Here is a 27,960-nt window from a genome sequence, read left to right as displayed (position 1 = left end):
ATGGCTGTGTCTGGGATCGCAGTGAGCCGCCTCCACTACAGGGGAGGGGATCCTGGAGGGGAGGGCTGTGTCCGATGGTGGTGGCAGATCTGGGACACTGCCCTTTCTGCTGCCCAGTTTGCCCTGAAGGTGGGCCCTGAAGGGGGCGCGGGGAGGTGGGCTTTCTAGCTGAATGAATGGCCGCAGGCAGAGGTATAGCAAAGGTGAACGCAAGACGTTTAATCATTTAACATACCAAACAGTAAATAAATGACAATATTCCCAACCATTTCCCACCCTAACAATTCTTTCTGATCCCACCCCCTAAAACTCCCACCCCCAATCAGTTTCTCGCCCCCTCCCACCCCCGCTCCCTCCCACCAATAGTTCCCTCCCTCTGCCAAAAACCTCCCAGCCCCCTGTTGTAATACCGGAAGAATTGTACAGAGCAGCAGCCGTGGATCAAGAGAAGGACTTCACAGAGCAGCAGCTGTGGAGCAGGATCAACAGCACGAGGACCAAGGACACCTCTAGGAAAAGAATGAATGGCTCGCGGCTTTGAAGGGGGGTTTTAGGGTTGTTATTGCGGTAGCTTTCCTCCAATGAGTGTGTGTGATTTTTAAACGCCTTCGTCTGTCTGCTATAAAAGTATGGCTTTTCGGGCAGTCAATGGACGCAGCTCAATTTAACCATGTTGCTGTGTGGCTGTTAGTCCTAGCGCGCTGGCCTTTTGCCTTCAGGTTAGCCAACTATTGTCTCAGGAACTAGAATTATTAGGAATTATCCATGTTCTCGTGCTGTTGATCCTGCTCCACAGCTGCTGCTCTGTGAAGTCCTTCTCTTGATCCACGGCTGCTGCTCTGTACAATTCTTCTGGTATTACAACAGCCCCCCAGATTCCCACCCCAGGAATTCCTTCCTCCAAATTCCAACACTTTGAGAGTGTAACATTATCAGAGTACAGTTTCTCCCCCAGAATTGCCACCCCACCAAGTTCCCTCCCCCTCCCCACATCCCCAGGGCCAGCAGTTACAGAGTCCAGTCATTTTTGATGCCAGGCATCTCCCACCGCAGACATTTGTCTCCCCAGCGGTTTCCCACCCCCCAGATTCCCACCCCAACAGTAGCAGAGTACAGCCATTTCATTGCCCACCCCAAACTCCCACCCTCCAACCAGTCCCCCGGCCCAACAATTCCCCACCCCAAATTCCCACCCGCCAGCCATCCCCCACCCTAATATTGGCCACCCCAAGAATTCCCACCCCCTCCCCCCCCAGCCAACCATCTCCCACCCCCCACCCAGCATTTCCCACCCCCCACCCAGCATTTCCCAGCCCGGAGCTTTGACAGTGCAACGCTTTGGCGGTCCATCAGCTTCAGAGCCCCGCAGTGCCCCAGTCCAAGATGCCGTTTGCGGACAGCCCAGCTTGGGAGGGGTAGGGCTGGGGCCGGTGCTGGTGCCCCTGGAACACTGCCGCTGCTCTCTGGGTGTCGTGGGGGCCGGCGAGGAGCCCAGGGCTACAGGGAAGCGCATCGGTCGGCTACGGCCACGTCTCCTGCTACAGCAAGTGGGCCGGTTTCTTGGTACACTCCCGCTGGAGCCGCTGTTGGGCTGTGATGGGCACCGAGTCCTCCTGCTGGCCGCCGTGCTGGCACAGGCAGCTCCGCCTAGCGCCGGTGTTTGTGGCCTAGAACATGCTGGCCATGCGGTGGCTTCCTGGTTGTGGCGGGGATGCTGCCAGTGTGCTGCTTGTAGCCGCTGCTCTTGCCTCTTGTGGTGGTGCAGGTGGGTGCTGTCACTTGGCCGGCTGGCTGCTGTCCCCGTGGTGCTTGTCTGCCAGCCGGCAGGAGATGCAGCCGGGTGGCAGTGGCAGGCGGCTGAGAAGCACCCGGGGCTGCCTCCGCCGTGCCTCCTCCATGAGCTGTCCAGTTTGCATCAGAGGAGGCACGGGGTGCTTGGCCGGCTGGCTGCTGTCCCCGTGGTGCTTGTCTGCCAGCCGGCAGGAGATGCAGCCAGGTGGCAGTGGCAGGCGGCTGAGAAGCACCTGGGGCTGCCTCCGTCGTGCCTCCTCCATCAGACGTGCAGTGCAGGGCGATGGAGGTGTAGGGGCAGCCAGGGGGGTGGGCAGCACCAGGCGGCTGAGGTGCACCCGGGGCTGCCTCCGCCGCACCTCTTCCATCAGATGTGCGGTGCGGGGCGACAGAGGTGCGGGGGCAGCCAGGGGGGTCGGCTCAGGCAGCTCAGGGGATGCAGGCAGGTCCTGGTTGTGCTGGGGGACCTCCAGAGCACTCGTCGCTTCTGAAAAAGCAAGAGCATCCCCCAGACCAGAAGGATGATGGCAGCCTTCCCACACCTGCTGACCTGCTGCAGACAGCCACCCGTCACCTCTGGAAGCCACAAACTCACCAACAATCCAGGTGAGCAAAATGTCCATTTCCACATCGTCCTCCGGTCTCTTGCTGCTGGGTGTCTCTTCTGGAACAGGCAGAAAATGCCCAGTGGGGCAGGGCCAGCTTTCCCACGCCCTCTCAGTGCAGACACCCCCCCACCAGCTCTGCTGCCCCCAGACTCACCGTTGCTGATCCACGCCAGCAGATCGTCAAAGTCTTCGCTGTTGTCCAGGATGCCTGTCTCGGATGTGACTTCTGGAGAAGGAAGAAAATCCATTGCCCAGTGGGGCAAGGCCAGCTCTCCCACAGCCACCGGGTGCCAACCAGCCTGGCCAGCTCTGCTGCCCCCAGACTCACCGTTGTTGATCCATGCCAGCAGATCGTCCATGTCTGCGGTGTCCTGCGGGGTGCCTGCGCTTGTTGTCCGTGCTGGAAAAGCCAGAACATCCCCAGTGGTGCAATGCCAGCTTTCCCACAGCCGGCCGGTGCGGACAGCCAGCCGCCCGCTCTGCGGCCCCTGAACTCACCGCCTGATTCCAGCGTGGCAGCGCTGCAGGTGAGCGGAGTCGTGTCGGGCTGGGGGCAGACGTCGGTGGGCGCTGGATGCCCCTGGTCCTCCATGAGCACCACGGCGTCTTGAAAGGGCTCCATCGGTGGCTCCCAGCTGGCGGGCAGGGTGCAGGGCACGGGGAGCACCTGCTGCTGCAGTGCCGGTACCTGCAAGAGAAGTGGCGGGGGGCCGGGGCGGCCGGGGCGGCCGGGGGCCTGCAGCAGGCAGGTGCCTGCGGGCTGCGAGGGCTCTGCATGGGGCACGGCCGCAGGCCACAGCCCCATGGGCTGCTGGGGCAGCAGCGTCCCTGCCGGCAGGGGATGTCCCCAGCAGGGAGCAGGGGCGGTGGGGGGAGCCATCGCTGGGTGCAGCCCCCCAGGTAGCAGCTGCAGCAGCGGCAAGTGCAGCCCTGCAGTTGGGGACAGGCCCCCAGGTGGCAGCTGAGCCACGGTTGGGGGCAGCCCCCCAGCTGGGAGCTGCGCTGCCTGTCCCCAGACACCTGGTACCCCAGGCCAGACAGAGGCCTGAGGCGCCAGGTGGGTGGCAACGGGGACAGGGAGGGGTTGGGGTGGTACCGGCATCGGTCCGCGGATGGTGGGCTGCATCCAGGCGGGGTCCGGTGGCGGCACAGTCGCTTGAGGGAATGTGGCGTCAGGTGTCAGAGGCACCGTCAGCGCTCCTCGAGGGATTCTCTCTGTGGGGAAAGGCCAGAAGGGGCACTGGGCTGAGATCTGGGCTGCTGGGCTGAGATCTGGCTCACGAGGGTGGCATCTGGGGCGCTGGGCTGGGATCTGGGGCGCTGGGGCCAGCTGAAGCTCGGGAGCAGGGGGAGCCTGCTGCCTTACCTGCCATGACAGCTGGAGAGTGGCAGTTAGGGGAGCCCCTCCCCCAACGGGGCTTCTGTGACCGTTGGGCTCAGCCCCTTTCCCCCAGGCTTGCCATGGTTTCATTTCTCATACCCAAACATCCTTCCCGTCCCATCTCTAACCTGATAGCGTGGACGTTTGCTCCTGGCTTCCAGTGTATCTTGGGGCAGAACAGGCAGCACTGTCTTTGCTGCTCTTCCCTCTTTGCTGCTTCCCTTTCCTGCTCTTCTCCTCAGCCACCATCCATCCAACCTTCAGCTCTTCTCCCTTACTCTTATCCTCTCCTCTTCAGCTCTTCTGCTCTTTTTCTTTCCTTGGATGCTCACTCCTCTCTCTCGTGCACGTCTACTCCTCTTCTGCTTTTCTTTCTTACCCGCATCCTCTCCCGTTCTTCTCATCTGCTCTTCCGACTTAGCCGTATCCTCTTTGCACCTCTCATGCTCTCCTCTTCTTCTCTTCCGACCACTGTCTGCTCTTCTGCTCGAGGGCGCTTTTCCTTCTCTGCTCTTCTGCCCTCTCTTCCTCCCTTCTGCTCTTGTTCTCTTCTGCACTTCTCACTGACCGCTGTCCTCTCTTCCCGTCTTCTGTCCTTCTGCCATACGGCTATTCACTCTTCTCCTCTTCAGCTCCTCTCCACTTCTGCCTTTCTGCCTTACCTGTATCCACTCCTCTCCCTTTCTGCTCTTCTCCTCGTCTGCGCGTCTTCCTTACCTTCACCCTCTCCTTTTTCTTCTGCTCTTCTCCCCTTCTGCTCATCTCCTCTTCCCGTTGTTTTGCTGCCTTGCCTGTCTCCGGTCCTTTCCCGTCTTGCCCTTTTTGTCTGCTGCTCTTCTTTCTTACCTGCATCCTTTCTTCTTCCTCTCTTCTGCTCTTCTTGAGTTCTGTCTTACCTGTATCCGCTCTTCCCGTCTCCTGCTCTTTTCCTGCTCTGCTCAGCGTCCAGACCCTCAGCAAACCCGTGGTGCTGGGCAGGAGGTGAAGCCAGGACCAGGATCTCACCAGTGTAAAAGCAGTTCTGGTTCAAACCCTCACCTTGCTGCTTTCCTCTCGTCTCAGCCTTGCTGGCAGGGTGCAGGAGAGCATCTTGGAGACAATCCCACAAATCGTCAGAGGTGGGAAGGGAGCAGGAGAAATCAGCCTGAAGAAAACCTAGCTACAGTCAGTGCAGCATGATAGAAATGAATCCATCCTCTTAGTAAAACAAATAGACATAGAGGGAATGCTTCTGGGCATGGGGACCTCAGGTGTTGCTGCAGGGGCTGAGGCTATTGGCTACAGTCCTGCAAGTTTTCTGTGTTCTCCTATGCTTTGCTTTGCTTTTCTTATTGTTGTTATCCTTTGCTATGCAACCTGTTTGCTTTCCTGTTTGCTTTTTTGCTTGTTTTCTGTGTTTTCGTTTTTTTTTTTTCCTTTTTTTTTCTTCTTTAATTTTCTTTGTTTTGCATTGTTTTTTATTTCCTTCCTACTTTTTTCTACTTTTATTTTGTTTATTTTTCACAGCCGTGCTTTACTTTTTCACTTCTCTGCGTGGCTCTGCTTGGCTTTTCTCTGCTTTGCCTTGTGTTTCTTTTTCTTTCCTGTTTTTTTTTTTCCCAACTTTCCCCAATTTCTTCTCATTTATTTTTTTTTACTTCTTAGGCCAACTCTCTCCACTTTCCTGCTCTGCTTTCTTGTTCTATATGGAGTTGTATGGAGCAGTGGGTTGTGACATGGGCCGTGTTCTCCTTCCCTCACTGTGCTGGGTAGCAAAGCTCTTTGTTTTGTTGTGTTTTGTTTTGTTTTGTTTATTTGTTTTGGGGGGGCTGCCATGCTCCAAGCAGTTCTGTTCCTGGCAGTGAGGCTGCAGAGAGGTGGGTCATCTCAGCAGTCATCGACGCTGTAAGTGCTGCAGCTCTGCAGCCATGTATGGCCTTCCTAGTGTGCAGAGACAGACGGGACCCAGAGGGCTTATGGGGGGGCCGTAGAAGGGGGGGACATAGATTGGACTCGGAAAGAAGATGGAGGGGGTATGGAGAAGACTAGGAAGAGGACGTAGAGAGGACATAGGTGGGACATGGAGGTGAGAGAGATGGGGCATGCACTGGATATAGAGGGGTGAGAAGGCAAGGTGGATGGTGGGGACATGGGCACAGGTCAAGGGCCAAGTCCAGCTCTGCAACCACAGCAACCTGTCGGGGACGCCGAGCTGCACCTGGGGGTGAAGCAGAGCAAGATGGAGGGGGGGACATTCAGGAGCCGAAAACATCTTCCAATGGGGATTTCTCCATACCTCAGCCTGCAATGCAGCCACACGACCTAGGCAGGCCTCAGACTCTGATCCTGCTGCTGGGTACTGCAGGGTGCAGCCTGGCTCAGTCCTTACTGCGCCTGGGGACTGATGGCTGTGTGTGGGATCTCAGTCAGCCTCCTCCACTACAGGCTGAGCCACTCAGCTCTCCAAGAATTCCCATAGCCTTTTCTCATCCCTCCATTCCCACGCAGAACTGACTGAGGAGGGGAGGGGGTCCTGGAGGGGAGGGATGGGTCCAACGGTGGTGGCAGATCTGGGTCGCTGCCCTTTCTGCTGCCCAGATTGCCCTGAAGGTGGGCCTGGGGGCCCGGGGAGGTGGGCTTTGTAACTGAATGAATGGCTGAAAAGAGGTATAGCAAAGTGAATGCAAGACATTTAATAATTGAATGTACAAAACAGTAAATAAATGACAATAGCTTGTGTTGCCAGGAGCGCATGGACAGTAAGCAAAGTGTTGTGCAGGCAGGGAGAAATGAGTGCTGTGGGTCCTGGGGGCAGCAATGAGAGATGCTCCTCCTGCTAGTGCTGTTCCACTGGAACGTCCCTTTGTTTTTCTACTTCTTGGAATATTTGAACTGGTTGAAAGATGTCTACAGACAGAAGTGTAGCAAAGTGAATGCAAAACATTTAACAAGTCATTGAGATCTGACAGTGAAAGCAACTTTCTTTCCAAATATCTTATTTTCAGGAATAAAAAGCAGCATTTTGTGTAGAAAATGTTTTATTTTGGGGATAGAAAGCAGTGTTTTGGTGAGATACTATCTTCTATTTGGTAAAAAAGATGATGTTTTGGGGAGAAAATGTCTTATTCTGGGGATATAAGGTGGCATTCTGGGAAGAAAATGTGTTATTTTTTGAATACTACACTTGATGACACTGTCTTCCGTGCTAACCTCCTGCAAAAGCTGGCAGCCCGTGGCTTGGATGGGTACACTATCATCTCGGTAAGGAGCTGGCTGAAGGTCCGGGCCCAGAGAGTGGTGGTAAATGGAGTTAAATCCAGTTGGAGACCAGTCACGAGTGGTGTACCCCAGGGGTCGGTGCTGGGGCCTGTCCTCTTCAACATCTTTATTGATGACCTGGATGAGGGCATTGAGTGCACCCTCAGTAAGTTCGCAGATGACACTAAACTGGCTGGGAGTGTGGATCTACCTGGGGGTAGCGAGGCCCTACAGAGGGATCTGGACAGGCTGGAGAGCCAGGCTGAAGCCAATGGGATGAGGTTCAACAAGAGCAAATGCCGGGTCCTGCACTTTGGCCACAACAGCCCCAGGCAGCGCTACAGGCTTGGGGCGGAGTGGCTGGAGGACTGTGTGGAGGAAACGGACCTGGGGGTACTGATTGATGCACGGCTGAACATGAGCCCACAGTGTGCCCGGGTGGCCAAGAAGGCCAACGGCATCCTGGCTTGCATCACAAACAGTGTTACTAGCAGGAATAGGGAGGTAATTGTCCCCCTGTACTCGGCACTGGTGAGGCCGCATCTCGAGTTCTGTGTTCAGTTTTGGGCCCCTCACTGCAAGAGAGACATTGAGGCCCTGGAACGTGTTCAGAGGAGGGCAACAAAGCTGGTGAGGGGTCTGGAGCACAGACCGTGTGAGGAGCGGCTGAGGGAGCTGGGAATGTTCAGCCTGGAGAAGAGGAGGCTCAGGAGAGACCTTATAGCTCTCTATAACTTCCTGAAGGGAGGTTGTGGTGAGCTGGGGGTCGGCCTCTTCTCTCATGTAATCAGTGATAGAACTAGAGGGAATGGCTTCAAGCTGCGCCAGGGGAGGTTCAGGCTGGACATTAGGAAGTAATTACTTCTTGGAAAGGGTAGTCAGGCACTGGAATGCACTGCCCACAGAGGTGATGGTGTCACCGACTATGGGGGTGTTCAGGAAACATTTGGATGTTGTGTTGAGGGATATGATTTAGCTGGGAAGTATTGGTAATGGTTGGACTGGATGATCTTCTAGGCATGGATGTAGTCCTGGGGCTGTTGAGAACTGGCTGTGTAGGGGACTTGGGGCGGCAGGGCGACTGGCTTCCATTTTTCTCCATTTGCAGGCATGGATGAAGATATCATCATCGACATCTTGACCAAACTAAATGTTTCCCAACGTCAGCAAGTTCTGATCACCTAAAAGGTCTACGGAGATGTGTGAAGGTGGTTGTGTCACTTGGGTGAAAAGTGACAAAGGACCCAATCTCCATAAGAGAAAGGTCGGTGGAGAATTTCCTTGACCTAGGTTGTTTTGTTTTTGTTCAGTTCAGAGCAGCTGATGATGCAAGGAGGGTTAGAGCCTAAAGAGAAGAGGTGAACGGCTCAGTTCTGTCTGTCCTGGAAGGCCGTACCTTCTGCCACCTCCTTCCTCCTCTCTTGGCTTTCTAGGATTTGATTGGTGACTTTATGTGGTTGCTGAGTGGGAATTTTGAGAGGGTGATGGTTGGGATGATGACTCCCACCACCACGTCTGATGTGCATGAACTGAGGAGGGCTGTGAAGGTTTGGAAATGTTTCTTTTGTATTGCTGAAGTTCAGGCCAAGGACTTACTGCTTTACTATGAATGTCTTCTTAATTTATTATTAACTCTTAAAGAGACCTGTTTGCATGTCAGGAACGGTTGTTGGCATCTTAAATCTTGCCTTGGCGATTCCCTGGGGAGCAGGAACAGATGAAGGCTGCCTGATGGAAATTCTGGCTTCTCGCACCAGTGAAGAGATTCGTCTCATTAATGAGAACTCCGGGCTTTATGAGTAGTGCAAAAGGCCGGGCCTTGTCCTGCTGCCTGACAGTCAGTTTGTGTGTGTGCAGGCAGGTGTGAGGAGGAAGGAATCTGGGGAGCTTGTAGGTGTGGCATGTTGGCCAACCTCGCTGTGGCTGAATGTCCCGAGAAAAGCTAGACTAGAATTTCACCAGCAAATGAACTGATGTAAATAAATTGGGGAGGAGGGAATGTATGTGGATGATGCCCCTGCTCAGCAGGATGCTCGGGTGTGTAGGAACGTGCTTCCTTGCAAGAGCTATCTGTTCTTGTGCATGTGATGTGTGGTGAAGAGAAGCCAACCCGTGAAATGGGAATAAATGGGTTCTGGTCTTATTTGCAAGTCTCTAATGAGAAGCCTGTAGGTAGACTGGTTACTTGGAAAGGGCAATGACATCTCAGCTGTGAGTTGCCGTGCCTGGTTGGTGCTTGTAGGAAAATATCCATGATCTGGACAAGTATGTTCCAGCAGTTCTCTAGCACCAATGAATTAAAGATCTTGTGTATACCCAGTCTTCTCCATGAGCCTTACTTTGTCTGTAAGTGCCTGTATGAAGCAGGGAGAAGAAATGGGGAATGAATGGGGAAAAGGAATGGGGTTGGTACTGTGTGATCTTTGAGCTCTCTTCCAACCCAAACCATTCTCTGCTCCCAGCTTCACACCTACTGCCTGCCCTTCTCTGTTCCCTGCTCATGCCCTCCAGGCTTTTCCTCCCCTTGCTGAGCAAGGCCATGCCCAGTAGCTACCCTTGATCCTCCTCCACCCTTTGCCTTCCTCCACATGGATGCTTGTTTCTGGCACTTCAGCCCGCTGCCCTGCCCATGTACCTGATCTCTTGGGGAGACAGCAAGGTGGCCTGGAGCGGCCCACAGCTCCTCCCCGGCTTCTCAGCTTTGATTCAAACCCAGAACCCAAAGGAGTTCCTCTTACATTCTGGCCCAGATTCTTCTCCCATGCAGCTCCTGTGGCAAGCAGGGGCCCAGCTCTTCCCACATTCCTCCATTCCTGCAAGTTTGCTTTTTTCCATTCTTTGCCTTGCTTTGCTTTGCATTCCTTTGTTGTGCTATGGTTAGCTTTCTTACTTGCCTTCTCTATATTTGTTTTCATCTGTTGCTTTTTATTCTCTTTTTGCCTCCGTGTTTCATTATTTTCCCCTCAGCCTTTGTTCCAGGAATGTCTTTACGGCCAAGCCAGGTGTTGTCACGGGTACAGGAAATGCTGCCGGCCATCCTGTAAGCTGGCAGATGATCAGCAGCAGGTGTTTAAGTCACCCAGCCCCAGGCATCTCACTGACATCTACCTGATGGCACTGGAAGGGCTGCACTGCCCACACTGGCCTCCCTTTGCTATTTGCTGCATTGATTCCTTACTTCAGCGTGTGGCAGACCTCAGTAATGCAAATGACTGATAAAGCAAGCATCAGCGGTTTGCAATGCGCTGATGTTAGAAAGGCTTCAGGGAGCGGCAGCGCATTCCTGTGTGCAGCGGTGAGGAAAAAGGAGTAACAAGAAGGTATACATAAAGGTACTAAATTAATTTATTAATGACTTACTCCTAACACTAACATCTAACAGTATAATGGGCAAAAGCCCAACTGGATGAAGGGAAATGGAATCAGAAGGAAACCAGCAGTTGGCTGCTCTTTCTTCTCCTCCCCTCCCGTTCCAGGAAAGCAACCACGGCCTTCCAGACTTTGCTGTCTTATTCCACGATGAGAGGGGTTGTGTAGAGGGAATGCCGGATCCCAAAAGTGGAGGCAGGCGCCTGGGGCTTGATCAGCGTCACCTGGGAGGGCAGAAAGGAAAGGCAGATCAGCAAGGGCCCTTCTTTGCTGCCCTTGCTCCCTGCTGTCCTGCACCCCTCCCAATCCCAGACAGTCCCTGGTGCCTCACTGGGAAGGGCTGAGCGCCAGTGCAGAGCCGGTGCAGCTCCCTGCTAGAGCAGAGCTGGCTCAGGGAGGTGTGCTGGCCTTACATGTGCTCTTATGGGCCCCTCCTGTCTCAAAGAGGGCTGGCTGTGCACCTGGGACCTCACAGCTAACTCTCCTATGCTGGGGGTGTGCTGCTTGGAGCCCCTCTGAGCTGCATCCCCCCCGAAGAGCTTGTGAAAGACCAGTACGGCCCATTGAAGGGAGATGGAGCAGAGGGAGGAAAAGCTGCGTGCTGCGCTGTTCCTCACTTCCTCTACTTGGAGGTGGCACGAGGGCAAGGAGCAGGCCTGCTGTCCTGCACTTGGTTCCTGCAGCCAGAAGCTGTTTGGCTGGATGAAGCCTCAGGGAAAGGGGGAGAGGCATGAAGGCTGTGCTTGTGAAGCAGAGGGGAAGAGCTGAGCTGAGGCCTTACCCGGCCTACGCTGTAGTCTGCTGGCCCGGGCTTCACTGCTTTGCCCTCTCCCTGTTTTGGTCGGGCTGGCATCGTGTATGCGGGCGCCCTGGTCTTGTACACATCCACAGCCACTCTGGGGAGCGCCGCAGGACCTGGAGTCTGCAAGAGAGGCATGGCCACACGGGGCTGGGGTCACATTCAAGGCTCTCTCTTTCCCTGGAAGGCTGCATTAAGCAAAGTTGCAGCAGGGTTGGAAGCCCCTGTGGCACAGGGAGAGCAGCCCAGGTTCGGATGCTAACATGGAAAAGAGGAGCAGCAGAGCTCACCTTGGCAAGGTCCTCATCAAAGCGACCGCGCTGGCTCCTTCCCCTCATGGAGTAGCAGGGGCTGGCCGATGTGTAGGCTGTGTTGGGCCCCATCAGCCTGGGCAGTGTGTAAGTGCCAGGACCTGCAGGAGGAGCAGCAGAGAGTGTGTGCGTGAGGGGATGGAGGAGATGGAAGCAGCAGCGAGGGGCAGCCTGCCCAGCCCGCTGGTGGGAAGTGGAGGGACATCTTGCCCCTCTGCCAGTTCCTGCCTCTCCTCTGACACAGGGCCAGTGCCAGCAGCTTCGAGCATGAGCAGCTGGAGACGCTGCTGGCCGAGAGGTGGTGGTCATGTAAGAAAGCTTGTGGCCCAGCGCCGCATCTTGCCGCACAGGCCATGCAGTAGGCCCTCTGCTGGTGCTGAGCAGCAGCCCGTCCCTGGAGGATGCTCAGGCTGAAGGGTCTGCCTTTGCCAGGGTCACGTACCTGGAGGGCGGTCTGTCCGGAGGGGCTCCCGCCGGAAGGCCATGGACTGCACCGGTGGGCACTTGAAGACGTGCCTGTTGGCAGCTTCGGTGCGGTAGTCACCTGGGACAGAGGAGGAAGAAAGCTGTGAAGGGCTGGTCTCCTTCTGCAGCCAGAAAGGGTCCTCTGAAGAGCTGCAGAATTGCTGGGGGACACAGGCAGCACGCGGGGACACTTCTCTGTGCCCCGCCACTATGTCCTGCCTTGCTGTCCCCCCTGTCAGCCCCCTGCTCCTTGTTCTTTTCAGACATAGTGCCTTGTGCCCTGGGCCCATGGTGCTGGGCAGCTGTCCTTCTCTGAGGGCATTTATCGCTGCTCAGAGCAGCTCATGCTCTCTCAAAAAAGACCTACAGCTCCATCAGGGCGTGAGCTGACCCCGGGCAAACGTGCTGCGTGCTCGTGTTGTCTGAGAGAAGTGCTGCAGCAGTGCTACTCACTCGGTCCGGGGGTGACGGTGGTCTTTGTCGTGGGTCGTCCCCAGAGGTGGGTGCCTGGAACCACGTACTTGCCATTCCTAGTGATGGCCGGCTCCACAAAGTAGCAGGGACCTGGCCCACAGCTCTCTGCCGCAGGCCGTTTGGTCCCTCTAAACGTGTACGCGGGGGCACGGTTTTTGGTGGGGCTGTGGCCCACGTAACCTAGGAGGAAAAGCAGAAGAGAGCACACCCCTGTGCAGCTGCATGTTTTGAGCTCCTTTGGACCCAGACCAGAAGCAGGCCCCTTTGTCCTTGGGTCACAAGGAGCAGCGCCAGCAGCATTGGCCTTCCTCGGCCAGGCCTGGCTTGCAGCTGTGCCAGAGAGCCAGGAGGCTCTGACAGAACGGGGCAAGGCTGGGGAGCTGCTCTGCCCCTCTGACCAGCCCTGGGGATGGTCGCTGTACCTGTTGTCCCCGGGATGGAGTACTGGGGCCCGGGGCTGGGGAACTGGGCCGAGATGAGGCCACGTGGGCGATGGGGTCTCCAGGTCCCCACCCAGGCTCCGTCCATGCTGGCAGGCATGTGCCTCCAAACCTAAAGGCAAGAGCAGAGCAGTTCCTGACGGGGGTTCCTGAGCAGGAAGGGCCGGCAGCAATTTCTCCTGCTCACTGCCAGTCCTGTGCTACACGCCCCTCACACACACTGCAGCCAAACCCGCATCCTGCAGCTGGGCTCTGCAGCCTGAAGTGTGCAGGAACTCTCCCTCACCTCTCTGAGCCTTGGAGGACGAGCGCGATGAGGCTGAGCTGCTCTGCTGCTGGGGCTGCTCTCAGGCACAGGGCACGGCGAGCGGCTGCGGGCAGCACAGCTCACAAATGAGGTGCCTGGAGCCAGTGGCCGGCTGTCCTTGGGGAGGGCCCGGCATCACCATGGCAGCGCACTGTGACAGCACACAGGCTCCGGGTGATGCCATCTGTGCTGTGACATCTGGCTGGCCTGGAGCCATGCCCTCCACGCCTTCTCGGCCTTGCACCCCAACCAGTAAGAAGTCGTAGCTCACACTGCTGACACCTGCAGATGGACCGAGCTCTTAGTTAGATCACACAGCAGAGCTCAGCTTGGTCCTGCTGGCTGTTCAGATTGGTAGTTTTTCTCTCGTTTTCTTTTTAATTGTTGGATTAACACGTGTGAATGGGAACTGCTGTGCAGTCAGGATTGGTCAGTTATGGAAATGTCACATGCCCAGAAGTGTTATGAAAACGTTTGTCCAGGCAGTGAGAGGTCCTGGTGGGACAGAAGGTGCAGCAGAGATGAGAATTTCCTTTAGTGAGGCTGGAAAGGAGGAAAAGAGGAAAGAATACAGCAAAAAGGGGGATAGATTTATCTCCAAAAAATTCAGTAATCTATGCATAACCTGTCACGTGTGATGTCTGCATATTCCCCTAGAACATGCAACAATTTTCTGCTGCTTGTTGTTTGGAGCTCTCCTATGGCTTGATCAAGTTAGTCTTGATGCCAGCCACGGGTACACCTTCAGCCATTCTCAGCAGAATGGTAACAGAGGTTGCTCAAAGGGAGAGAGGAAAGGAGGAGCTAAACTGAAGCCAACACTTAGTTGCAAAGAGCTCTGCCTGCATTCCATGTCAGCACCCAGACATGAGCCGTACAGCCCTTGCTCTCAGCACACACACCTCTTCTCTTACCAGCTGCTTGCATCCCTGCACAGTGCTGCTCAAAGCCCTCCTCCAGCTCTCCTTTCACAAAGCAATACGCAGTCTCTCCCCAGCCATGAGCTCTGGGCTGTTTGATGCCTGTGCCATCAGCAGGACCTGCAGAACAAACCTTGGCTTCAGAGCTTGGAGGAGACAAGCGCTCTGTCTAGGAACATTCACCATCTGAAGCACTTGAAAGCAGCTGCTTCTTGAAAGCCCTGGATCTGTGTGACACACCAGGAGATGCTCAACTCAAGCCGCAGCCCTCTCCACAATGGAAGGGCTCTTCACAACATTTCCTTGGCTTGTTCCCACCCTTCCCTGCTCTTCTCAACCCTCTTCCTCAGAAGTGTCACCGAGTCACATGCCCGAAGCGCCAGCCTGGATGGTTTGTCTGGGGTCTCATCTTCCTGCAGCTCGGGCAGTGCAACCTCACGCTCGCCTTCCCCTGCTCCTCCTTCTTCATCGAGGAACTTGACCCGTCTTGTTCGGCCCAGCCCTTCTTGGTTATCCGTTCCCTCCTGGCCCTGCAGCTGGCAGCTCATCGGCTGCTCTGGGGCTGCAGGCACTGCCCGGATGGGTGGCAGAACACTGAAAGGACAGAGCGGGAGGGGTCCGCCTGAGTGGCTGATGGCTTTGGGGCCGCATCCCTCAAGGCTGAGCCAGGAGCCTGGGCTGTAATGCAGCCTTCCCCACAGACAGCTGAGCGGCTGCCCCGGGGCTCTCTGCTGATGTGGAGAGGGGCCAGCCCTGTGAGCTGGGGGGCCCAGGGGAACCCTGCCAGGCCAAAAGCTGAACAGGAACCGGGGTGCCCTGCCACGCCAGAAGCCAAGCAGCCGGCACAGAGGGCCCTGCCAGACAAAAACCCGGCAGACCCAGGGAAGCCCTGCCAGGCCCCAAACCTGCCAGGCCAAAAGGCGGCAGGCTGGCTGGGCGGGCCCTTCTGGGCCTGATCTTCTGTGCCCTTTGTCCGAGAAGTTGGAGTGAGCCCCAGGCCAGAAGTGGCTGCCTGGATGCTGTGTCTTGGGGCTCTGGAGACAGGCTGGGCTCAGCCCTTGAGAAAGATCTGGAATCTCTGATGAAAGCTGGCCGTCCAGACAGGGAAGCCCTGCATGGCCAAAACCCAGCTGGCAGACCCAGGAGTCCCTGCCGGGATAGAACCAGCTGGCTGGCCTGTGGGGTCCCTGCTAGGCCAAAACCCAGCTGTCCCAAGGCGCCATACCAGGTCAAATGCCAGCCGGGTGGCTTGAGTGGGCCCTGCCAGGCCAATAGCCGGCCTGCTGGCACATGGGGTCCCAGCCAGGCCAAAAGCCAGCTGGCAAGGAAGGCCCTCGGGTGAAAGCCATCTGGTCAGATAGTTGCAGGGCACCTGCCAGGCCAAAGGCCGACTAGGGAAGCCCTGCCAGGTGTCATGGTTTTGTGCTGTCAATATTCTACATCATGACATCATGTGCGGTATGAACTGTTTTGGTGGTATAAGAAAGTGTAACAGAGGGTATGTGGAAGTGTAACAGAGGGTATGTGGAAGTGTAACAGAGGGTATGTGGAAGTGTAACAAAGGGTATGTGGAAGTGTAACAGAGGGTATGTGGAAGTGTAACAAAGGGTATGTGGAAGTGTAACAGAGGGTATGTGGAAGTGTAATAGAGGGTATGTGGAAGTGTAACAGAGGGTATGTGGAAGTGTAACAGAGGGTATGCGGAAGTGTGGAAGGTTCATGCTCCAGATCTGTGGAATGGCAGCATCCCGAGTACTCAGCCCTTGGAGGAAACTACATATCCCAGGGGACAACGCGGCCAGAGATGAATCACCAGAGGAGGAGGACACACATATAATCTCGCTCCCAGGCTGGAACGTCCCTCTTTTCGCCCTGTCTTTCGCTTTGGAGCGCTCCATCCCTGCTGTCTCACTCTATCAGCAACGTTCCAGCCTGTCGCCTAGAGATTGCAGTAGGCCCCCGGTTCTCCGGGACTCTTTTTCTCTCTTTCTTTTTCTCTGCCTTGTTTGATATAGTAGTTGTAGTTATATTGTATCATATTGTGTCTCATATTTAGTAAAATAATTTCTTTCCTTAGATTGCTGCCGTTGTTTTTGTTCATTTCTCCCCTTCTAGGGGCAGCAGCCTCTATCACGGATAAATCTAGATAACCCGATTACATTATCTTGGTGGAGAATGCGGGCAATCTGATTCGATTAGATCTGCTGCTTTTTTAGCTTCCAGAACAACTCTCTTTTTGCTCTCTAAAAGCTTTGTTACAGGAGTGTTATTTTTTCATAGCTGCTCACTGAGAGCGTGACCTTGAAATTCCAGACGAACTGTCAACAGTCTGAGCTAGCTGCTCACTCTGAGCATTACTATCTTGCTTTTGTAAAGAAAACAAAGAGATTTCTTGCTCTCTCAGAGCACAGCTAGTTAGCTCTGACTTTCACAGGGCCTGCTAGCTACTATCAGCTATGAACCCACTCTTCATTCCAGTCGCTCTGTTTAGGGGATTGAAAGCAATCATGATCCTCTCAACATATTGTCCATACGTGCTTTCTTTTTGCGGAATTCTGTATCTATATAACCTAATAAGAGCAGTGATGGAGACACCTGCCTGGTACTTATATGCAGTGTGGTATAATTTAATTGTCGGCACATACATTCCAGATGGAATAGCTAATTTAACAGACACCACGATGTTCAATTCAGTGTACAGGCTGTACTCTCAGATTGTCGTACGCTTTTCAACAGCCGAGGTAATATTAATTCTTGGTCTCATACTCATGTTCATGTTATCAATATCAGTGAATGTATATGTATTCCTATACATTCGTTCTATGCAGAAGTCTCCTCCAAAACCATGACACCAGGCCAAGAGCCTGCCGCCGGCCAGCAAACACTGGCAAGGCCAAAAGCTGGCTGGCCGGCTTGGGGATTCCTACCAGGCCAACATCCAGCCTGCCTGGGGCTCACTGCCTGGCAACAAAATGGCTGACTGACCCGCTGGGCCTGTGAGGCCAAAAGCCAGCCACAAAGTTGGGGGCTACCTTGTCAGGCCTGAAGCTGGTAATCCGGTTAGGGGGGCCCTGCCAGGCTAAAAGCCAGCTGTCTGGTCTGGGGGGCACTGCCAGGTCAAAGGCCTGCAGGCCGGGGAAGCCCTTCCAGGCCAAAAGCCTGCAGGCCGAGGTCCCTGCCAGGCCAAAACCCATCCTGTCCGAGGCTCCCTGCCAGGCTAGAAGCCGGCTGTGCGGCCTGTGGGGCCTGGGTTACCTTGCATTCCCTGATCATAGTTAGTGAAAGAAGTTTTCCTCCTTAGATTGTTGCTGCTGCTCTTTGTTTCCTTGTGCCCAGCTCCCATCTCCCTACCCCTTTCCCTATTCCCTTCCCATTTGTCGGGGGCCCCACAGCCCTACTGCCCCTCTTCCCCCACCCCTGTCACGGGCAGATTGATCCAGATAACACCATGACAGAGATGTGTGTGTTTCTGGGATCTCTGTTCCACATGGTTGCCATGCGACAGATGGCAGCAGAGACACCAAATTGGGTCTTGAGAAACAAGTCCTGTGGCGACATGGCACCCCAGAAAGAACTGAGTCTGATAATGGGACTCCTTGCAAACATTCCCTTATAAATACTTGGGCCAAAGATCATGGCACTGAGTGGGTTTATCATATCCCCTACCATGCACCATCTCTGGTAAGACTGAAAGATACAATGGGTTGTTGAAAGCTATGCTGAAAGCAATGGGTGGTGGAACACTCAAGCACTTGGAGAAGAATTGGGAAGAAGCCACTTGGTTGGTCAGTACTAGAGGATCTGTCAGTCGTGATGGTCCTAGCCAATCCAGCCCCCTGCACACTGTAGAGGGAGATAAGGTCCCTGCAGTGCATGTAAAGAGCGTGTTGGGAAAAGCAGTTTGGGTCCTTCCAGCCTCTGGAAAGGGCAAACCTCTCCCTGGAACTGCTTTTGCCCAGGGAGCTGGGTGCACTCGGTGGGTGCTGCAGAATGATGGGGATGCTTGTGTTACCACAAGGGAATTTGATGTTGGGGGAGAGCAGTCGGTAATTCTGTCTATATATATGCACACAGACCCAAGTGCGTAAGGTGTTTTGATGATGGTTTATTGGTGTGTAGATTTGTATATTAAGTAAGATGTTGTGATGTAAAAGAGCAATAGCAAAAATTAGCAAGCCATGACAGTCTTTATCCCTTGCCTTGAAAACACTTCCAGCTGTAGGGTTTTGTTCCTAAGCATCTCGCAGAGGCAAGGGGTCTTGCAAGAGTCCTCAGTCGCTCTCCTTGTTCCTTTGATTTTCTTCAAGGAGATGGCATGCAGGAACGACACTGATGGGTCTCAATGGCACTAATGGACTCAGCAGCTGTTTTGCAGCCTCCGGTGGAGCTCTGTCTGTCCTGGGCACCCCATGCCCGCATCAGTGTGGGTAAGGTGTGTCCTTCCTGCGGGGTGGGGCTTCGGTCTTTGGAGACTGACGTCTGGGAGACCCCGTTTCATTCCTTATGGGAGGCGGAAATCCAGATCTGATGGTTGGGGACTCCTTGGGCGGGCTGGACTCAGCACGAGATGCTGCTGCTGCCATCTCTTGAGTGGGAGACCCCGTTTCTTCCTTGATGGGTGGCAGCAACCCAGATGGGACAACAGAGAGCTCCTTGGGCAGGCTGGGCTCACCGTGAGATGTTGTTGCTGCCATCTTTTCAGTGGGAGACTCCCTTTTTTCCCTTATGGGAGGCAGAAATCCAGATCTGTCGGAGGAATCCTCAGGCAGGCTGGTCTCACCACGAGATGTTGATGCTGCCATTTCCTTGGCTCGTTCCCACTCTTCCCTGCTCTTCTCAACCCTCTTCCTCAGAAGTATCACAGAGTCGCATGCCCGAAGCCTCAGCCTGGGTGGTGTGCCTGGGGTCTCCATGGACAGGCTGGACTCAGCCCTTGAGCAAGATAGTGGCTCTTGGCTGCAAGCTGTTTTCTGGTGGTGTGAGTCCTCAGCTTCCTGCAGCTCGGGCAGTGCAACCTCACGCTCGGCTTCCCCTGCTCCTCCTTCTTCATCGAGGAACTTGACCCGTCTTGTTCGGCCCAGCCCTTCTTGGTTATCGGTTCCCTCCTGGCCCTGCAGCTGGCAGCTCATTGGAGAATATTGGGGGACTCTGAGGAGCACTGGGGAGCAGCAGAGGACACAGGGGGGGCTCTGAGGAGCACTGGGACAGTGGAGGGCATTGGGGGGCTCTGAGGGGCACTGAGGAGCAATGGAGGACACTGGGGAGGGCTCTGAGGGTCACTGGGGAGCTCTGAGGGGCACTGGAGGCAATGGAGGGCATTGGGGTCTCTGAGGAGCACTGGGGTGCAGTGGAGGGCATTGAGGGGCTCTCAATATCTTATCATAGGATCATAGGATGGCCTGCATTGAGGAGCACTGTAATGATCATCTCGTTTCAACTGGTGCAGCTGGAGGCCATTCCTTCTCGTCCGATCATTGTTATGCAAGAGAAGAGACTGACCCCCAGCTCACCACGGCCTCCCTTTGGAAGTTATAGGGAGCAATAAGGTCTCCCCTGAGCCTTTTTTGTAGTGAGGGGCCCAACAATGAACACAGCACTGGAGCTGCAGCTCTGGATCTCATTTGGCACTGGGGTGCACCCTTTTGCTAAAGGGGTTCAATCTTTGGCCCTTTTGAAAGGGCTTCACCCTTTTATTTCTTGGGGTTATGCAGTTTGCTGTAGGGCTGACCCATTTGGCCTCGGGGTTCTGCTTTTAGTTTCCATTTCTCCCCATTTTCCATCTCTATCCCCCTCCAGGGCTCCATAGCAGAGACACTTTATCTTTGCTGCAGCCTTCATGGATGAACTGCAGTGGGCAGAAGAGATGCATGCAGACAAAGCAGCAGGCATCTGAGTGCAGAGGGATGCTGCCCATCCCATTTCTCTTCCTATCTACGTCTGCTCTCACTCTGTGCTTTTCAAGGGGTGGATCTTTTCCCACCTCCTGAGCCTCCCCTGCTCAGCAAAGGGTCACAACCGCCAAAATGAGGGGAATAATAGGTATGTATTTATTGAGGGCTTTCTTAACAACCAATTGGAGGTAACATTGGCTAATGGGCTAATTACAATGAGTTGCCGTTAGCATAGGCCACGGCTGCTTTGATGAGTCAAAGAATGAAAGAAGACCAAGAGAAAAGACAGAAAACGGGGAAGAAAACGAGACAGAGAGGCAGCAAAGCGAGGCGGTTCAGTGCTCGTAGATCCAGCCACGTCCTGCTGTCGGGTGCGGATCTTCAGTCTGATGGGCCGTCGGAGGTTTGTTGTTCAGCTGACAGCGGCTCCCGATGACAGTCCAGACTGATTTCCAACAAGTCCAACGTGGTGGCACTCAGCCGCCTGCCAGCACTGCCCCACTGCTGTGCCTGGGGGCAGGAGCACAGGACAGGCCCCTTCCATGGGGACAGAGCCCTGTCTCCTACCCCAGCACGCAGCCCCGAGCTGGGAGGGGTTATTGAGCTGGGCGGTCAGATGGGCAGCAGCCCATCACAGACCACACGCAGGGTCCTGCTTGCAAAGTACGCCACGGAAGCGTACATTGGCTGGGGCAGCACCCGCTGCAGGAGCCGATAGAGCAGCTCCTGGTCATAGTGCCGGGCGTAAAATAGGCCAGAGCCCAGCACAGCAACGAGCAGCAGCTGGAGGCAGACCAAGATGAGGCAGATGGTCCTGTGGGGCAAAAGAGGGGTCCTGGCCATCAGCCCACTGATGGGAGCCCGGCAGCTGTTGGCTGGAAACAGGGCAAGGAGGGGAGACTCACTGCATCCAGAAGGAGAGCCCACGTCTCCTGGCCCGCTCCTTCTTCTCCTGTAGGTGAAGATGGGGCAGGGATGGTGGTCAGGGCCCGCTGCGCAGCAGGGCTTCATGCAGGACTCGGGAGCCCAGCAGCACAACGGTGCTGCAGGGAGCCCTGTCCCCAGGGAGACCTCTGTTGGATGGGGTGAGGGTGCTGTGTGTTCTGCCCCTTACCAGCTGTGCCTCCACCAGCTCCGGCAGCACAGCCCCAGGCACGCGCTCTACCTCCAGCTCCATCTGATGCTGCTGCCTGTGGGCAACAAGGCTTGGTTGGAGGCTGCCGGCCTCTGTCACCGCGGGGGCTCCCCAGCAGCGTGTGCCCACCCCAGGGCTGGGACGGGGCTGCTCTGCCACACCATGCAGGAAGCAGAGCCCCATCCCCAGCAGCGCTGCACCCATTGCTGCCCCAGGTGTGTCAGAGACCCCCGTGTGCAGGCGTGGGGTGCAGGGTCCCATGGGTGGCTCCCATGCACTCACCAGGCACCCTCCAGCTCCAGCTCCTCCCGCTCCTCTCGCAGGCGCTGTTTCTCCCGGCGCAGCACCTGGCAGACAAAAGGCTGAGCTCCATGTCCACAACACGGGGGTGGGCAGCCCCGCTCCCCTCACCCCTCCACACTACCTCCATCTCCTCACTCCCAGCCTTCAGCTGCTCCTCCAGCTGGGCAATGAGCTGCTTCTCCTGCAAGACAACGGCTGTGCCATGAGGGGTGGCCACGTTGGGACCCATGGACCCGAGGGATGGGGACCGAGGTCCTCCTGCACAGCCAGAGGTGTGAGGATGCCGAGCTGTGAGGACGAGCCCTCACTGCCCCCTACCTGCTCTAGCTCCTCCTTACGGGCAGCCGTTCTTTCAGCCCGTATTTGCTGGGCCACCTGTGGGAAAGAGAAGAGCAGCGGCCGTCAGGGCACCGGCGCTCCCACGGGGCTCCGTCCCCTCCTGCCTCCTCCATCGGGGCAAGCAGGGCCTGCAGGGCTGGAGCTGCAGACCCACACGAGGGCACTTCTCCCACCCCACCCCACACAGCAGCATCTGCTCACATTCAGCAATGACTCCCTGGCCGCGGCCGTGCGCTTCTCCATCATCTGCTCATGAGCCTGTGGGAGGGGAAAGGAGCAGCGTTGGCACCCGGCTCTCTGCTGCCATGCCGTGGGCAGGGTGCCCTCCAGCCGGCAGCTCGGCCCTTCTGTGCCCGTCCACCCAGAGCTCACCTGCTCCGGCTGCTGCAGCAGCTCCACGCGCTGCAGAGCTGTTAATGTTCCGCTGGCAAACTGGGCCTGCATTGCTGCACCACTGGCACAGCTGCTCGCAGGACCTGCACCGCCTGCAGAACGGGGCCGGCAGGTTCGGCGCTGACCCACTGCCCCTGCCCCACCCCGGGGGGGTTTTTTAAGGTCAGCGCGACATCGTGACGTCACCAGCACAGGAGGGTCCTGGGAGGTCACAGGGACAGAACGTGGTTTGTGCTGGAAGAGTCCAGGGGGAGAGGGGACCAACTCCATTGGAAACCTGGAAGCGAGGAAAAGGCAGTGAGCGGTGTGACAGTGCAACAGCAATCCTTGCTGCTCGCTCTGCTTGTCTGCTCACAGGCACGTTTTCATGCTGCACGAAGGCTTTCTAAAGCCGTTAGCAGGGTCACTTGGGATAGGAGGAGGGGAAACAGTTTCAGGCGGAAAGAGGGAAGACTGGCTTTGGCTGGGAGGAAGGTTTTGGCTGGAGGGTGGTGAGGCACTGAGATGTCTTGCCCAGAGAGATGCTGGGTGCCCGGACAGGCATTCAAGGCCTGGCTGGAGCAGGCTCAGAGCAACCTCATTTGGAGGTAGGTGTCCCTGTTCCCCGCAGGGCAGTGGCACCGGGTGCTCTTTTCGGGTTCCTTCCTGCTCCAGTCATTCTGCGATTCTATGGCACATCCTCCTGGGCAGGACACTGACGGACACGAGGCACAAGCGCAACAGAATGAGAGCTGAGCAGCTGCATCAAGCAGCAGAAAAATACTCACTTGGGTAATACGACAAGGCAGCCAGAGGACACCAGAGAAGCCACCGGTGTCACGCGGGACACCCCCATGTCCAGCAGTGAGGGGGCCTGCAGGGGAGGAACAGGGAGGTTGTGGGATGTCCTGGTTATGGCTGAGGCACAGGGGACACGAGGAGCCCGAGGCAGGGAGAGCTGACAGCACCGCAGCACCTGCACGGCTCGAGCAGCTGCCCAGGTCCTGGTGGGCCGTCTGCGGGCTGAGTGAGGCTCACGGCACTGCCCGCGCTATGGAGAAACCTACGGCTCACCTTGCGGACGGCTCTCCTGAAGTTCTCTTTCCCCGACAGCGTCTCGAGGAAGTCATAATAGAACTTCATTTGGAAGGTCAGCCCGTCAATGAGCAGCACTCCAACATCCTTCAGAACCACAGCCACGTTCTTCCCATTCTGCAGGCAGCTGGAGAGCAGCGACACGGTGCTTTGGATGCACTTCTGTGCTGTCTTCCAGCTCACAGAGGTGGCTGCGGCCACCTGGCTGCTCTTCAGGGCCTCCACCTTCCTGTCAACTGAGAAAATACCAGGGATGGGGTTGATGATAAGGTTGCTCTTCCACCTAGAACTGCTTTTAAGGGACATCATCCAGAACGGCCCCGCGTTTGGATGGGCTCCTCAGAGGGGGAGGTCTGCTTCTGAGAAGGGAGGCGGTGGCCCTGTTTGCCCCATCCATGAAGCCAGCAAGGGTTTAATCCCCCCTCCTACCTGGCAGGAACTCACTGCGGGACTTGAGGTGGTGCACTGCAATGAGGTTTCTGGCCAGCTGAAACACGGGCCAGCACAGGGTCACGGTCTTGTCCTTTGTCCTGATCTCCTTGGAGATGATGTCAAAGGAGCCGAAGGTGGGAATCCAGACCCCCTGCGAGTGGAGGGAGAAGAAAGGACGGAAGAGTTAAGGGCTGGCTGGAGGAAGAGCTGGAGCTGGTCCTGTGCGGGGACAGTGCTCAGGAGCCCCCTCCTGCTGTTCAGAGGCACAAGCCAGGGCAGCGGGGATGGCTTTGGGGCTGCACAGCCCGCTCCTTCCCCTCGCCCTTCCTCCCAAACGCAGCTCAGCAGGGAAACACGGGGTGAGTTTCCTGCTGTGTGTGCAGGGGAAGGCTCAGAGGAAGTCCAGGCTGAGCCAGACAGGGCGAGGAGGAACCCGACAGCCAACAAACACACCTTGTGCACCAGGAGCTGCTCTCGAATGAAGGCGGCCACCGCATCCCAGACGGCAACTCGCTCTGGAGGGCAAAGGAAAAGCAGGTCACACTCTGCATCTGCCTCTTCCCGGCACCCCTCCCACTGCTGGGCAGGATGGAGGTGGCAGATGGAAAAGTGTCATCTCCATCCCAAGACTGGCTGCAGCACCGCTCCCATGGTGGCTGTGGGCCCGTGTACCTTCAGTCTCACTGCGTGTTTGTCCAGAGGCACGGCCCACCATGGGGCCATCCTCGCTCATCCCAGGTTGCTCCTCGTTGGCGTCAGCCATGCTGGAGCTCATCCTTCAGATGCGTCTGCTCTGTACCAGATGCTCCTTCAGGATGTAGGACCCACCTCCGTGCTCTGCCTATACCCCCCTTCGGGTTGGCCGTGTCACAAACGCCACCACGGCAACGCGGTGACATCATGGCCAGCTGCCCATTATGATGCTGGCACTGCTGACCCATCTCTGCTTTCTCCCTCTCCTGGCCCTGTGAGTTGAGGGGTGACCCTGGGGTGAGGATGGGGCTGGGATGTGTTGCTGTTCTCTCAGTTCCCCTGGGCCTTGGGGACACCCCTGGTGTTCCAAAGCCTCTGTTGGGCTCCCTCTTGCCATGGGTGGGCAATGGGAAGGGGAAGGAAGCAATGGGGGGTAGTTTGGCCTGAGCAGGCTACATGACCGTGACTTGGCCACGTTGTTCTAGTGCTCACAATGGGCCCCTGCACCACAGGGCACTTGGGGGACCCTGGGTGTCTCCGCAGCCCTGAGGACCGGGCATCAGGGGCTGGGAATTAATTGATGGCATGGAGGGGACTGTCCGTGGCCTGTTCCAGGGGGACCTGGGCACTGTCACCTCCAGCCCTTCCCTTGAGCTCTATGGGGCTGTGCAGAGGAACGGATCTGGAGGAGGCAGGCTCAGGGTGCCCTATGGATGGCCAGAGTCACCATGCAGGTGGGACAGGGGATGTGGCTTCTGTCCCCAGGGGACTCAACATCCTGCCCTGGGTCTCTTGGCTGCTGCCAGTCCTTCTCCTGCCCTGAGCCCTTGGAGACAAACCCTGCAGGGACAAGGCTCCTCCTTGCCAGTGCAGCGCTCTGACATCCTCTGATGACCAGTGCTGCCCTCTGGTGAGCAGCGAAGACCCCGATGATCAGTGACACCCTCTGATGATCAATAAATCCCTCAGCAAACCTACACTCTCTGTGTCCGTGTCCTTGTTCTCATGCTCAGCAGGGACTGGCCACCTCACAGTTCTGGGAGGCCTCCCCAGCTCCATGCCATGCACACCATGTCCTGCACTCCTGTGGGCTTCCCCACCCTCTCTCATCATCTGCTCCAAAGTCCTCAAGGATGGAGCTCCTCATGCTGCCATCAACCCCAGTACCCTCCCTCTGCTCTCTCTCAGTTCCTCCGTACATTTCCTCCCAAACCCTTCACCCTTTGATCCACCTCTGCATGGACACAGTGTGACCACAACACCCTACTTTTAGCCCCTCTCTTATTGCAGCCACTTGTCACTCCTTTGGGTCTGCTTTAGGCCGCGTGCCTCAGTGCCCCAACCCCCTACCCATCACCCAGAACAAGGGCTGCATATCCCCTCCCATGGACACCTCCAATCTCCCGATGACCGATGAAGCCCTCTGATGACCGGTGACATCCCAACTCAATCAATGAAGCCTTCTGATGGTCAGTGAACATCTCTGACAACCAGTGGAGTCCTCCGACAACCAGAAAAGCCTTCAGATGACCGCAGCCACCTTCTGATGTCACTGCAAGCCCTCTGATGGCCAGCAGCTTGCTGCTTCGCGTGCAGGGAAGGGTGGGAAAGGAAGATGTTGACATCAGTAATGGTCTGTAATGTTTGTGTCACCACTCCTGCAGAACCACGGGCTAGTGTCTGTGACAAGTTGGTGATGTGTGCTGCTGTAACTCAGATGTTTGTACTTTGTGTGATCCCGTGTTTTATTCAGCTTACACAGCGCGATGTATCCTCCGTGTGCTTTGTAACCACTGCAACTGGTGACAGACAAGGCCAACAGGTCAGGGCAACATTTGTAACCGAGCCCCCAAACTCCTTTGGAGCAATTGTGTCCCACTGAAGTCCCTCTTCCCACGCCAAGCAGGAATGAGATGCACAATCAGCCAGGGTTGACCTTGCCGTGTCTGCACCCCATCATGTGGGTACCTGCAGTGCCCAGGCCAGATGATGTGCCCGGCCGTGCAAAGCCGGCCCACGTGTGTGCAGATGGCAAGGAGCGTGCCTGCAGCATCGTGCACCGACAGGGCCGTGTGTGGAGGGCATTCCCCATTGCAGCTCCGTGCTACCTGTTGTGGTTTGGGGATGTTTTGTAGATATCCCACATCAGAACATCATGCAGAGCGGTGGCAGTTCAAGAGTTCACCTTCTGGTCCTGTGGCCTGCCTTCTTTGGGCACTGTGGCTCTCAGAAGGGAGGGGAGGAGTGGCATTTCCCCAGAGGACTTTGAGCCCAGAGGAAGAAAGATGGAGCTCCCGGAAGGATGCCAGTATTTGACTTACGGAGATATTGTTACAGTTACCTGAGTCTTGGAAATTACAATACAAGGACATTTCGACAATGAATTTCAGTACAGTATTTTACCATCCAGTGCTGCTGATCCAAGCTCATGGCCTTGTTCAATAGAGCATATAAACACAAACAGTCTGGAATCCATGTACAAACTTTCAAGTCCTCCGAGAACTGATAATGCTAATACTGCATCATCAGTTCATCACCAAAAATGATAAGTACCATCATTTTCAAAACCCAGTTATTTTGTACCTCTTCCTGAGACACCAAAGAAGTCTCCAGAGAAAACTGACAGCATCATGGAAGAATAACACTGAGGATAACGTCCATTAACACTCCCGACAGGAAACATCAGTCTGCAAACGGGAATCTAAGTTGAATCAGTGCAATCCCAGGTGGTCTTGTCTTCTGCAAAACAAGTGAAGAACCACAGTGTGAACATAGTTTGAAAAGTTAGATGTGTTACACAGAAAAAGATCAGAACTCCTCAGAGGGCACAAGCAAATCTCCAGCAACTTTGGGCAGACGGTTCTTTTGCTGAGATTAGCAAGACTGTGAGGAAAACAAAGCAAAGCTACGCCCTGGATTGGTGCCACAGTTTGACATCCCCTGAACAGCAGTCTGAGTCCCACTGGCACGTGAGCAGACTCCAGGCAAGGAAAAAACAGTCCAGCCACTCTTGAGTTAGAAGAATAGCTGAAGTGATGGATTTGCTCACAGTAGGCAGAAGACGGTTACAAGCCGGCTCTAATAACACTGCTGTCAAGAGGTGATGATGTTGCTGCAGCACTGCAGCTACTACTGAACTTCCCAGTACATCAGTAGCCAAATATGCTACTGAATAGGAAAAGACAAAACTATTTTAAAAAAATCTCTCAGTCCTTAAGGACACATTCTAAGTAACAAAAGGTAAAACAAAGCAGAGCCCAGAGCTGTATTAAATCTCTACTTGGGTCACAATTCCTTTGTCGCCATATCTGATTGCTCTTTTGGTTTCTGAAAGTGCTCGGTAGAAATCCAGGGTTTACGTGGATAAAACCTCAGGATAACATCCATTTACTTACACGCTACTATTGCTAAATAATCCAAGTCAAGTCTACTTTACAAGGAAGTGTGCAACAAGCAGAAGCAGCGAAGAAGAACGTCACATTGAGTTCACACTCTTCAAGGTGCAAACCACAGCTATTCCTGCCCCAAACCTTCTGTTTCTTCAATTGCAAATAACAGCTTTTCCTTCAGCTGCTCCTAATTCTTCTAGGCTGGAAGG

At 55.5% G+C, this 27,960-nt stretch overlaps 3 protein-coding genes across 6 annotated transcripts; 1 reads left to right on the top strand and 2 right to left on the bottom strand.

Moving 5' to 3' along the window:
* LOC140264879 (uncharacterized) lies at positions 1-25,346 on the top strand. Its single transcript, XM_072360768.1, has 6 exons — positions 1-21; positions 1,257-2,926; positions 8,126-8,281; positions 18,410-18,529; positions 19,899-20,141; positions 23,256-25,346. The coding sequence occupies exons 1-2, from the start codon at positions 1-3 to the stop codon at positions 2,280-2,282; spliced, it is 1,047 nt and encodes a 348-aa protein (XP_072216869.1). The 3' UTR covers positions 2,283-2,926; positions 8,126-8,281; positions 18,410-18,529; positions 19,899-20,141; positions 23,256-25,346.
* LOC140264878 (ciliary microtubule associated protein 1A-like) lies at positions 8,273-15,340 on the bottom strand. 3 transcript variants are annotated; one of them, XM_072360766.1, is made up of 7 exons: positions 13,162-13,313; positions 12,858-12,987; positions 12,415-12,615; positions 11,939-12,040; positions 11,476-11,597; positions 11,168-11,308; positions 8,273-10,610 (listed from the first exon to the last, which is right to left on the bottom strand). In XM_072360766.1, exons 2-7 carry the CDS (start codon positions 12,973-12,975, stop codon positions 10,527-10,529), a joined length of 768 nt encoding a protein of 255 aa, XP_072216867.1. In that variant the 5' UTR covers positions 12,976-12,987; positions 13,162-13,313; the 3' UTR covers positions 8,273-10,526. The 3 variants fall into 3 exon arrangements, with proteins under 3 accessions (XP_072216867.1, XP_072216866.1, XP_072216865.1); XM_072360765.1 differs by having other exon boundaries at positions 8,273-11,308; positions 13,162-15,340; XM_072360764.1 differs by having other exon boundaries at positions 8,273-11,308; positions 12,858-15,337.
* LOC140264876 (uncharacterized) lies at positions 20,135-27,932 on the bottom strand. 2 transcript variants are annotated; one of them, XM_072360763.1, is made up of 14 exons: positions 27,758-27,932; positions 25,756-27,101; positions 24,123-24,184; positions 23,667-23,820; positions 23,217-23,473; positions 22,931-23,016; positions 22,143-22,440; positions 21,972-22,028; positions 21,750-21,806; positions 21,553-21,612; positions 21,411-21,475; positions 21,108-21,183; positions 20,899-20,945; positions 20,135-20,807 (listed from the first exon to the last, which is right to left on the bottom strand). In XM_072360763.1, exons 2-14 carry the CDS (start codon positions 25,985-25,987, stop codon positions 20,606-20,608), a joined length of 1,653 nt encoding a protein of 550 aa, XP_072216864.1. In that variant the 5' UTR covers positions 25,988-27,101; positions 27,758-27,932; the 3' UTR covers positions 20,135-20,605. The 2 variants fall into 2 exon arrangements, with proteins under 2 accessions (XP_072216864.1, XP_072216863.1); XM_072360762.1 differs by having other exon boundaries at positions 21,972-22,440; positions 25,774-27,101.
* Positions 27,933-27,960: the final 28 nt, after the last annotated feature.

The sequence above is a fragment of the Excalfactoria chinensis genome, unplaced genomic scaffold (assembly GCF_039878825.1).
Source record: "Excalfactoria chinensis isolate bCotChi1 unplaced genomic scaffold, bCotChi1.hap2 Scaffold_330, whole genome shotgun sequence".
Taxonomy (NCBI): domain Eukaryota; kingdom Metazoa; phylum Chordata; class Aves; order Galliformes; family Phasianidae; genus Excalfactoria; species Excalfactoria chinensis.
This window is presented reverse-complemented; position numbering and strand designations above follow the sequence as displayed.

Bases quoted from the DNA above. Each gene is read 5' to 3' on its own strand.
- LOC140264879 (XM_072360768.1), top strand. From the start codon at position 1: ATGGCTGTGTCTGGGATCGCA. The intron at 22-1,256 runs GTGAGCCGCCTC...CTCCCCCCCCAG, and splicing joins TGGCTGTGTCTGGGATCGCA to CCAACCATCTCCCACCCCCC.
- LOC140264876 (XM_072360762.1), bottom strand. From the start codon at position 25,987: ATGTCAACATCTTCCTTTCCCACCCTTCCCTGCACGCGAAGCAGCAAG. The intron at 23,474-23,666 runs GTAGGAGGGGGG...GTATTTTCTCAG, and splicing joins CCGCAGTGAGTTCCTGCCAG to TTGACAGGAAGGTGGAGGCC. The intron at 23,017-23,216 runs GTGAGCCGTAGG...CCTCCCCTGCAG, and splicing joins TCAGGAGAGCCGTCCGCAAG to GCCCCCTCACTGCTGGACAT.
- LOC140264878 (XM_072360765.1), bottom strand. From the start codon at position 12,975: ATGCCTGCCAGCATGGACGGAGCCTGGGTGGGGACCTGGAGACCCCAT. The intron at 11,598-11,938 runs GTACGTGACCCT...CTCCTCCTGCAG, and splicing joins CCGGACAGACCGCCCTCCAG to GTCCTGGCACTTACACACTG. The intron at 11,309-11,475 runs GTGAGCTCTGCT...CCTCTCTTGCAG, and splicing joins TTGATGAGGACCTTGCCAAG to ACTCCAGGTCCTGCGGCGCT.